Source organism: Phasianus colchicus, chromosome 1 (assembly GCF_987193195.1).
Source record: "Phasianus colchicus chromosome 1, bPhaCol1.hap1.1, whole genome shotgun sequence".
Lineage (NCBI taxonomy): Eukaryota > Metazoa > Chordata > Aves > Galliformes > Phasianidae > Phasianus > Phasianus colchicus.
In genome coordinates this window covers 174,642,990-174,653,287 of record NC_143436.1, presented here as the reverse complement: position 1 = coordinate 174,653,287, position 10,298 = coordinate 174,642,990, and the positions used below count along the sequence as shown (strand labels likewise).

The window sequence follows — 10,298 nt, the reverse complement described above, 5'->3', positions numbered from 1 at the left end:
ATACCTATCAGTAGAAAAGGAGTTATAACTTAATTGTATACCCACTTACCAGCAGCTTGATCAGTTACATCAAGAAAATTGGTCAGTGTATCAGCCAACAAGAAGCTTGCAACTGAACATACTATTTGTGGAAATATACCCTGCAAAACAGACCTAGATATGGGAAAAACAAATGGGAGAACTGTTGGGTGTTTGCTGTCAAAAGCATTACAAATTTTACTGAATGTCACAGAGTTCTAGGTTGAAGTTCTATTTATTTATTTATTTATTTATTTATTTATTTATTTATTTATTTTTAATAAAAAACATGTACTCATTGTGGCTTGACCTCATTGTGGCCCTACAGTACTTGAAGAGAGCATATAAACAGGAGGGGGTTCAAATTTTTATGAGGGTGGATAGTGATAGGACAAGGGGGAATGGTTTTAAACTGAGACAGGGGAGGTTTAGGTTAGATGTTAAGAGGCAGTTTTTCACACAGAGGGTGGTTGCCCAAGGAAGCTTTGGATGCCCCATCCCTGGAGGCATTCAAGGCCAGGCTGGATGTGGCTCTGGGCAGCCTGGTCTGGTGGTTGGCGACCCTGCACATAGCAGGGTGGTTGAAACTGGATGATCATTGTGGTCCTTTTCAACCCAGGCCATTCTATGATTTTTGGATTCTAAATGATGATGTTCTGAAATTTTTCAAAATATTTGCATGCATACTTAAATAGCCTAAGTTTACACTAACTTGGGACCTCTAGACTCAAAGAGTCTATACCTCATTGGCAGATAGGAACATTAAGAACATGAAATGTTCCTTTCTTGGCTCAAGATGAAGATTATCAGGAACATTTGCATATCAATTTTGCTTGCAGGCCTTTTGGATGGGTTTGTTTTTATGGGAAGTTGGGCAAGGTAAAACAAGCAATGGAGTCTTTCACTGACAATTCCAAGGTGCAGATTTTCACTTAGGATTTTTTGGATAATGATGCAAAGAGCTTACACACTACAGTCTAAAGTCTGTCTGGTAACCTCATGGAAATATCCCTCTTCTGCTGTTTAAACTAAGATGACTGAGTTGGTATTTAGGCAATTAATTCCATATGTATTCAACTTCACTAGTTCTGTTATGGGGCTGGTGGGAACGAAACCCTTGGCTCCTCCAGGAGTATGTGAGAAATTAGAGCATACCTTCACAAAGGTTGGTTGCTAGGGGATGGCAGCCAATTGCAAAAGAATTTCAAGAAAACTTGGTGCTTTATCTCCCACAACAAATCTTCTGGGTTTTCTCTCCATCTTTCTGAAATCATATTGTTTCCAAAACTCCCAGGTGACCACTATTTTAGTCATGTCTGTGCACCTGGTCTATGTGCACTGTCAAACACCTACAGAGCTTGCAAAAATATGGATGTAACATACTGCATTTACAAGTATGTAGAGCTAATGCCTCCAGCAGCACAGAGCTGAGGTCTTCTTTGCCTAGAGATGTTGTAGATGCCCCATTCCTGGAGGTGTTCAAGGCCAGGGTGGATGGGGCGCTGGGCAGCCTGAGCTGGTGGCTGGCAACCCTGCTTGCAGCAGGGGAGTTGGATCTTTAAGGTTGCTTCCAACCTAAGCCATTCTATGATTCAGTGATTCTCCTGGTGGAGCTTACAGCAGCTGTTGTAATCCTTGAGGGTGCACCAATCAAGTCCTGCTGATTCACTGTGTTTGTGCAGTTTGTTGTCCACAGGAGAACTGACACTCCTGCCAAATTCCCCAACTCTGGTTAGAGACAGAATGAAAGATATTCTGTGACCTGGGATCAAGATTTGTTGTAAAATTTAACTTTGTGATTACAGTTGCTACAAAGCCAAAACAGAATGTGTTTGTGAATAGGGATGGATCATCTCCAGCACATGTAGAGCAAATATATACAGTTTGATTCAAGCCACTATTTGAATAATTTAAGCCTTTTCAAAAGATATCAAAAGTGCTTCTCTTTCTCTGATGTAATACCACAAAGGATTGAAAAAAATGCTCGTTGGCATCACTGAAACTAAGGGACTCGATAAAACCGCTATTGATTGGAGATCTCCACGTGTAACAGCACAACCGAGAACCAGAAGTAAGAAATATGAGCAAGAACAAGAAGAAATAACACGAGAAATAACAGAAGCTTTGCACTCATACGCTCTTACCACACAGCAGCTTGGGATTGCCGAGAGAAAGGCACGGCAGCCGCTACTGAGGCTGGAAAACACTCGAGGTGCCCAGCGAGGCACCTCCCCAGCACGCCGGGTGCCCCAGAACCCCGGGACGGCCGCCCACCGCCACAGCCCTGCGGCCGTCCCTCCCGCCAGGGGGCGCCCCGGAGCGGCGGGGTCGGCTCCGAGTCCTGGGCCGGGGGCGGCCCCGCGTGGAGGCGGGCGAGAGGGCGTCTCCCTGCCGTTTCGGGCGGCGGTGCGTAATCCCTTCAGGGCGTCGGCGCCCGGCTGCCGGCCCGCTCCTCGGCGCGGCTCCGCGCACCTGCTCACCTGTCCCCGGCCGGCTGGGGGGGCCCGGCCCGGCCACTCCCCTCAGCGGGCTCGGCGCAGGCGCTCTAGCGGCTACCGCAGGCAGGGGGCGGCAACATGGCGGAGTGAGCGGCGGCGGTTCGGCTCCACAACAACAGCGGCGGCAGCGATCGCTCCCGCCTCCGCCGGCTCTGCGCGCCGCTCGCCTCCGCCGGGCCGCGCTCGGCGGCTCCCGCTCTTCCCGGCCCGCGGCGGAGAGGCGGCCCCGGCCGGCAGGCTGCGGCTATAACGGGGCATCGGCGCCCATAATAATCCCTCATTATAGCGGAGCGGGGGAGCGGCTCCTGGGACGGTGCCCGCGCCTCGGGCCGGCTCCCTGCGGCCCCGCCGGCTGCGGCTGCGGTGGATGCTCGGCTCGGCCCGGCCGGGCGGGGAGGCGGCAGGTGCCGGTAGCGGCGGGGGGTAAATGGCGAGCGAGAAGCCGGCGGCGGGGCCGGAGCCGCAGCCCGCGGGACTCATCTCCGTCGGGGCCGGCGGCGGAGGCGGCGGCGGAGGCAGCGTCGCGGCGATGGGGGAGCTGAGGGCGTCGGGCGCCGGCTCCGTGGTGCTCCCCGCGGGGATGATTAACCCGTCGGTGCCGATCCGCAACATCCGGATGAAATTCGCCGTCCTCATCGGACTCATCCAGGTCGGCGAGGTCAGCAACCGGGACATCGTGGAGACGGTGCTGAACCTGGTAAGCGGCCGCCTCCCCGCCCCGCTGCCGGCCCCGGGCGCCGGCCGTCCTGCCGCCTGCCCCGCGCAGCCCGAGACGCCTCCGCGCTCGCGGCCCCCGTGCGCGCACGGCCCTTCTCCAGCCCCGGGCAGGGCGCCCTTCCTGCCCGACTCCTCTCCTTGCTCGGAGACCCCCGGCGCTGCACGACTCCCGGCAGGACCCCGCGCCGCAGGCAGGGCCCCTGTCCCCTTCCCACCGCCTCCTCTCCCGCGGGAGAGCGTGCCCTTCCTAACGGATAAAAATAAGGCGATCGAGTCATTGGCAACTTCAGGTTCTGGGTGCTGCCGTGTAACCCGGTGACTTCCTCCTTGGAAGAAGAGTGGTGTGAACGTAGTGTCTGTTTCTAATTGAAAAAGGTTAAGCAAGCAGCCCGAGCTGCTGTCTTTTCTTAGTGGCTGACACATGTGAAGGGTTTAACCCTGTGAGCTCAGAGCTAGGCGAGCGTTTTGTGCAGAGGAAGAGGAGGAGGGAGATTTTCGCGTGGGTCTTGCATGCTTTTATGTGTGTAATAAAGAGTTAGTTGTGTTGCGGTGTTGTATTGGGTTGCTCGTGTCTTAATAATCTGTCACGCTTTCCCAAACACTTAATTACCTACCTGCAAATTAAGCGTTGCTGCTAAATTTGTGTAATGTCTGTGTGGTGCAGAATGTTATTGTACGTTGATAGACAGCTGGAAACGAGAACGTTGGTAAAATGTAGCTCCGTAGTCATCTGCTCACTTCATGGAGTGAAAGAGTTACTGCAGGACTGTATGACTTAATGTTTTTGCGCTACCTACACCAAAGGCTGAGAACCTACAGAAGCCAAACGAGTGGATCTAAAAATGAATCACTTTCAATTATATGCAATTTGGTGCTGCTGCTGAATGCAAGATTTGCTGCAGCAAAGCTTTTGAAGCAGTTCAGTCAATGAAATATCCTCTGCTTTTGCGTATAAGATAGGATAGAAAAATGACTGCTCAGAACTGAATGGCAATTAATTGGAACTGCCTTTGTTTCAAATGAGTTGAATGCTTCTAACCCATACTCATTCTGTAGAAAGTCATGTAAAGAATATCTTTTGTTTCCAATACTTTAAAAGGATGTATTCCTCCATTTGTTTGATAGCTATTTGCATTTGACCTAGCACAGATTGAATGGAAAAGCTGCAGCATGCAGAGAAAGACATGATTTGGTCAGATCATTTTAATATTTATGGCTTGAATGAATGCACAGGGTTAAAACTCTTGGTAGTTTTGTGAATTTGTCAAAATGGTAATCTCATATTTCTCATTCGTCTCTACAAGCAGTTTGACACTTAACTGAAATACGATTTTAAATACATATTTTTGTATAACTGTGGTACAAGTCATCATAACTTTATTGGGTTTTACCCATTCCTTTTAAAAGTAGCACCAAAATAAGGAAATGACATTAACTTATTTCATTAAGTACCTTTGTGTACATCATGACAGATACTGATCTTTAATTTTTCCCCAACAACCTTTATTCTTACATTCTACTTAGACATATTTAAGCTTTCTTTAATTCTGACTGTTAGTACGTCAACAGCTAGACTAACATTGGCTTATGTTTTAGCAGGGCTTAGAATGCATTATGATATTCATTTGGGCAAAGTACAGTGCGAGTTACAGTGCTTGGCTATAAGATCTACCTACTTATTTAGTTGCTAATGCCAAAATCTACGCTTACATTTAAAAATAAACGAGTGTTTCACAGTTCTGTCAGCGTCAGAAGAAGTATACAAATGTGAAACTGCTTGGGAGTCTGCTGCAGTAGCGATGCATTCTGGATCAGTCATTACTTAACAGATGGACTCTAATATACAACAGTCAGTATTCCTACAGAAGAAAGAGAGAGGTTACGTTGTCTGCTAATCTTTTTCTTCTCAGTGCAGCAAATGTTTCAAATTTATGCTTGTATGTCTGAAAATTTACTCATGTGTAAAACAAACATTGTAAACATGGCTGATACAAGGTAAAGTTGATGGCCCGTCCCTAAACTTCTAAATGTTCCGTGACTACATATTAAGGATTTTAATAGCAACTTTAAAATGTGTTTTGTTTTTTTTTTTTTCTTGTCCTTTACTATGCTATTTCTGAATGACTGAATGACTTTTGATGCAAATTTCATCATGAGTGGACAATGTTGAGAGTGGATCTCAATATCAGTTTGTGTAGTCCCTAAAATAAATATGGCTACACTGTTGGGCATCTATAAGCCATTTAGTAATAGCTTTTTAGTTTTTTAATTCTACATTAGAGTATTAGGATTCTGTTACTAACAGCTAGAATCAGAAGTTAGTTTGAGATATTTTAGTTTATCTGAGATTTCTGCTGTTTTCTATGTAAGACTTGAGAAAGTCTGTTCCTTCTACGCTGTTTTGTCTGAGTCTAAACTATGGTTTGGCTTCCCCTTGCCTGGGGGAGTCACTTTCCTGTTAAATGTTCTTCCTGAGGTTTCTCTTCGGCAGTTGTTACTGTCTGATCTGATGATCCCACACAGTGATCTGTTATTGCATTTTGGAGTTATTTCACTTTACGTTCTGATGTTGACAGCCACAGTAATTTATTATGTCTGTGAGGTGATAAGGTGCTCTTATCCAGTGTTGAAAAATCTTTTTCCATGCACAATATGTTGTTGGAGTTTCAACTTTGCCACATTTGAACAGATGACTTTCTACCTGGACAGTGTTGCGTTCTTGTGAGTACCTACACTCTTGACAGGATTAGTTGCTACTCTCATTCTTTCTATTTTCAAAGTGATGCTTCTGTTCCTCTGAAACAGCTTTGTACTTGGTGTTAAATTATACTGGTGAGTTTATTTAATGGAACATCACTCAGTACAGTTGCTAGTATTGCTTGTTCCTTGTGGTTTACTGACACAGTAGAAGACATAATGGAGGGAGGATTCAACCCATGAACTAATTGAAGTTAACTCCTTAAATTGCTTAAGAGTTAACTAGGAGGTCAGTCAGGAGTTACCTTGAACTCCTTAGACAATCTACTAATATTAATCGCATGAAGGACAGAAGATGATAAGAGTCTATGAACTGAAGACTTCTCTGCCATGATTTTCTAGTATATTGTCTTGCTACATTGCTGAAAGTAGGTGGGAAGCTATTGTGCCTCGTGCATTTCTCTGTTACCAGATTTTTTGATATTCTTTGTTTTATGGATTTCTGTGAATTCCCAGGTTCAGTACGGTCTCTCTGAGATGTGTTGATCTTTGTGTACTATAGAGTACAGAACTGAAAAATGCTTTCCTTGTGAACTGTGTAATCCTTTAATTGTTCTTGTTGCTTTCTCTTTGGGGGGTATTTTGACACCAGCTCATGCAGCTATTGATGAGGAAGCCTTTCCCCTTTGGACAGCTCTATTAGTTTTCTTAGGAAACTGTCAAGGAGGTTGTTATTACTATGATGGATGTACCCATTGTTATTCTCCATATTTGCTTGGCTTCTTGATACTCTTTTGTACTTACGGTATGTGTTTAAAATGGAGTTTTGTGCTGTGTACTCCAGCAAATGTGGTGCTAGAGGTGGAACAAATCAGTCAGTCTGCCCACCTGTGTTCTTCTACTTCAGGTGTCTTTTTTCCACTTTTTTCCTGGTTAAGATTTTCACACGTGTTTTTAATTAATTGGTCTATAATGCATTTCCAATGGCTCTTCCTTTCATTATTTTTATTGACTTACTTCCTTAATTCTCTACTTCTTCGGTATTTTAATGGTCTTGGGAATGTTTTTCCTTCATTGTATATTTTTAAGTATCTCTTGTATGTCCAGCTTTCTTCCAGTATGACTATGTCAGTTGCACTGCCTTTTAGATGCTGGAAGTTGAGACTGGTGCTGACACGCTGTTCATTTTGCTTGTGCACCTTGAACAGATGAGATAACGTAGGTTTGAACAGTTTTCAAATTGATGCAGATGTAACTGACCAATGTTCTCTTTATGCAATCTGGACAACTTTGTTTTTTTATATATATATATTTTGTCAGGCTGCAGAGTGCTTATAAGAAAGTAGGTCAAACACCAGACATAGTTCAAAAAGTCTCTTGCTGTTCTTGTTGACTTCAGCCCACGCTTCTGCCTAGCTCTTCTCGTTTTCTTGGCTGTTCCATCCTGCTTCAGCATTAGTCACCTATCAGGAGAGGTAAACCATTTTTTAGAGCTTTATCACACTTCATGCTTGCAAGAATGGCATTTGCAGCTTCAGAACAATTTGGATCATGTGAAAAATGGCTCTGGCCCTAAAGCCTTTCTGTAGTAGTGGTCATGAGAAAAAGTGTGAGATGTAAGATCTTTTTTCTTTCTTTTTCTTTCCTTTTTTTCTTTCCTTTTTCTTTTTTTTTTTTTTTAAACATTGTTTGGGGGGTGTCTTGAGCTAAAGCAGAGTTTTGATATCTGAGTTCTTTGAATCTACTTAAAGTCTTGGTTGCTGCTACTTCCTGTGGTAGAGTTCTGCTATTGTGTGGAGAGAATTGCTTTTGTGCTCTGAGAAAGAGTGAGCTTTAGCCTCAATCATGTGGCCTCTGTTTGTCCTGTAGAACTAGCTTTGCAGGCTTAAGGATCTTATTCCATTTTCTTTGCAGAAGCCTTCTGATTTTCTTATTACAGCTGTCCACTAGTTTACAGTATTATTTTAAAAAAGTATGGGGGAATTTTCAAGGCTTTTTTGTGTTGTTTGTTTGCTTTCCCTTAAATTGCATTTGTGTTCTTAGGTTTAGGTAATACTAGAATTGAGGTGTCAATTCTTGTCCGAGTTGTTATCTGCCCTATTGGTCCCTTTCCTGCCATTGCTGTCTTCATTCTAAGCTGACTTGAGGTGACTGTAGAAGCTATCAGGTTTATAAAGGGCTATAGTCAATGCTAGAGGTTTTAATAGTATTCTGTGGGCAACTATGTAAGCATACTGCAGCTGTCATCATTATTGGGTACCTTTTTGATTTTAGATATTTACCGGTGGGAAACTTTTTACAATTTTTGTATCAATCATGAAGCTCTAGTTGTATCTCAGCAAGGTTGCTGTGCTTCTGATGTGATGAATTGATATATTTTTATAGGCAGTAACTTAAAAACTGCCATAGCAAGCATATCACTGAATGTTAGTTACCACTTAATTATGGATAGCTATTTTCTTCTTAGGTCTATATTTCACTTGTCTTTACAAGATTCAGTTCACAGACTATAAGGGAAATGAACATCTAAGGCTTTTTTATTATATTTGTCACAATGAAGGAATAAAGTTCTGAGACTGGTATCAATAAAACACCTCCATTCTTTTTCCTTTTCTCCCACCGAGACCCCAGGATCATAGAATCTTAGAATATTCTGAGTTGGAAGGGACCCGCAAGGATCATATAATCTGACTCCAGCCCTTGCTTTGTTTTATCCCTTTGCATCAGGCTGAGGGTTAGCACCTTGCTCTGTTGAGAAGCTATTTTTACAGAACTGTGACCTCATTCTCCATTTAAGCCATGTATTTTACGAGACTAGATATTGAGCATTGTACTTGGTTATACACTAATCTTTCCTGTTGGCATTCTATCTCAGCTGCCCCCACCATGCCTTATTGACCACTACTCAAAAGGTAGAAAACAGGGTATAGCTCATTACATTCATGAGGCTGGTGTTTTGGAGGCTGTAGTGCAGGTTTTTCTTTCGTTCTAGTGCTTTTCCAGTGCCTTCACTCATGCTTATCAAATATAAGAAGTACTGTGGGTAACTATACATTCTAAAAACAAAAACAAACAAACAAGAGCAACTAGAAGAAGCTACATAGCCATCCCTGAATTTCTACTGACGGGTTTATTCCTGCTCAACATGATATACTTATTTCAGTCAGAGTGGAATGAAGTCTGTGATTGGGCTAGTACCAAAACAGGGATGACTGTATCCTGATAAATACTGTGGCTTTTAACAGCTGCGTTAACTCAATAAGCTATCTGAGCTATTTTTGTTCAATCTTTTAATCTAATCTGTTCATTACTTGGTACTTCACTTTTTTTTGCTTTGTAATTTAGTCTATCTTGGTAAGTCTACCGACTCAAATCAACTTCCCTTGCTTCATGTTTTGTTGTAGCACTTTATACACAAGATTGTTGCAGCTGCCTGTTAGTTGACTTCTTGTATGTGGCTAGTGACCTAAGGATCAGTGTGGTTGACGTTTTTTAGATAAATCCCTTAGTTTGTCTTTAAAACTGGATTAAATTTAGAAGTTGCTTTTACATTTGAAGATGGGAGACCTTTTGAAACAAGCATCTTGAATGTGATGGTCTGCCTACTACTTCTGTCTCGTCAAGCTTTGGCTGGGGTGCACTGTGAATGACAGATTTCAATATTTGAAATTCAGTATGATGGTAAAGAACAATTAAAAATATCTATTCCTATGGAGAGTAACACATTAATGATAGAAATATGTTTCAACTATAAGATGATGATGAATTTTAAGTATTTGAACTAAGTTTCTTTGCTTCAGAATTAAGAAGATTGTTGATGACATTGAAGGGAAAAACTGCATTGTTTCCAATAGAGAAACATCACAACTTCTGACTTTACTCTGCTAGAATTTCATTCTGGTAATTTATTTGGCTTAGAGATTGTTCTGCTTTTGAAGCATGTGGTTAATAATAGTTTTCAGTATGCAAGTAAGTCTAACTAGTTTTGGTCTTATTGAGATTAGTACCAGAGATATCAATTCGTTTTTATTAATGCAACTCTGTAAAATGCTTATCCTGCTCTAATTTTAAAATTGGGTTGTGGCAATGAAATTGTTCCAGCACAGAGATTCACAGAAGGCTTGCGTGAACGTGGATACTGCCTTTGTTGTTCAATAACTTAAAAATGCTTGATTTCTTTAGCTGTTCTTCTGTGTGCAGTTGGCTGCCTTTCTTAACTATGCAGACTAGATATTAGATGTTTTTTTTAATTAGCTGAATGTGAGACAGAGCAAGTTATGTACTTACCAGTGAGATTGTTACTTGTTTGACTGCATTTAATCATGTTTCTATGGTACCCGATGACTTCTGTAGTGCTCAGGGAGTGTA

The 10,298-nt window shown here is 42.9% G+C and overlaps 1 protein-coding gene across 5 annotated transcripts in view; it reads left to right on the top strand.

Moving 5' to 3' along the window:
• The first annotated feature begins 2,450 nt into the window (after positions 1-2,450).
• Positions 2,451-10,298, top strand: part of NBEA (neurobeachin) — a 472,765-nt gene continuing 464,917 nt past the window's right edge. For 2 of the 5 annotated variants that reach the window (XM_090133132.1, XM_090133143.1), the window contains exon 1: positions 2,451-3,213. In XM_090133132.1, the coding sequence (XP_089989258.1) occupies positions 2,944-3,213 (270 nt within the window). In that variant the 5' untranslated portion in view covers positions 2,451-2,943. The remainder of the gene's footprint in view (positions 3,214-10,298) is intronic. The other 3 variants (XM_090133133.1, XM_090133125.1, XM_090133137.1) reach the window with 2 other exon arrangements.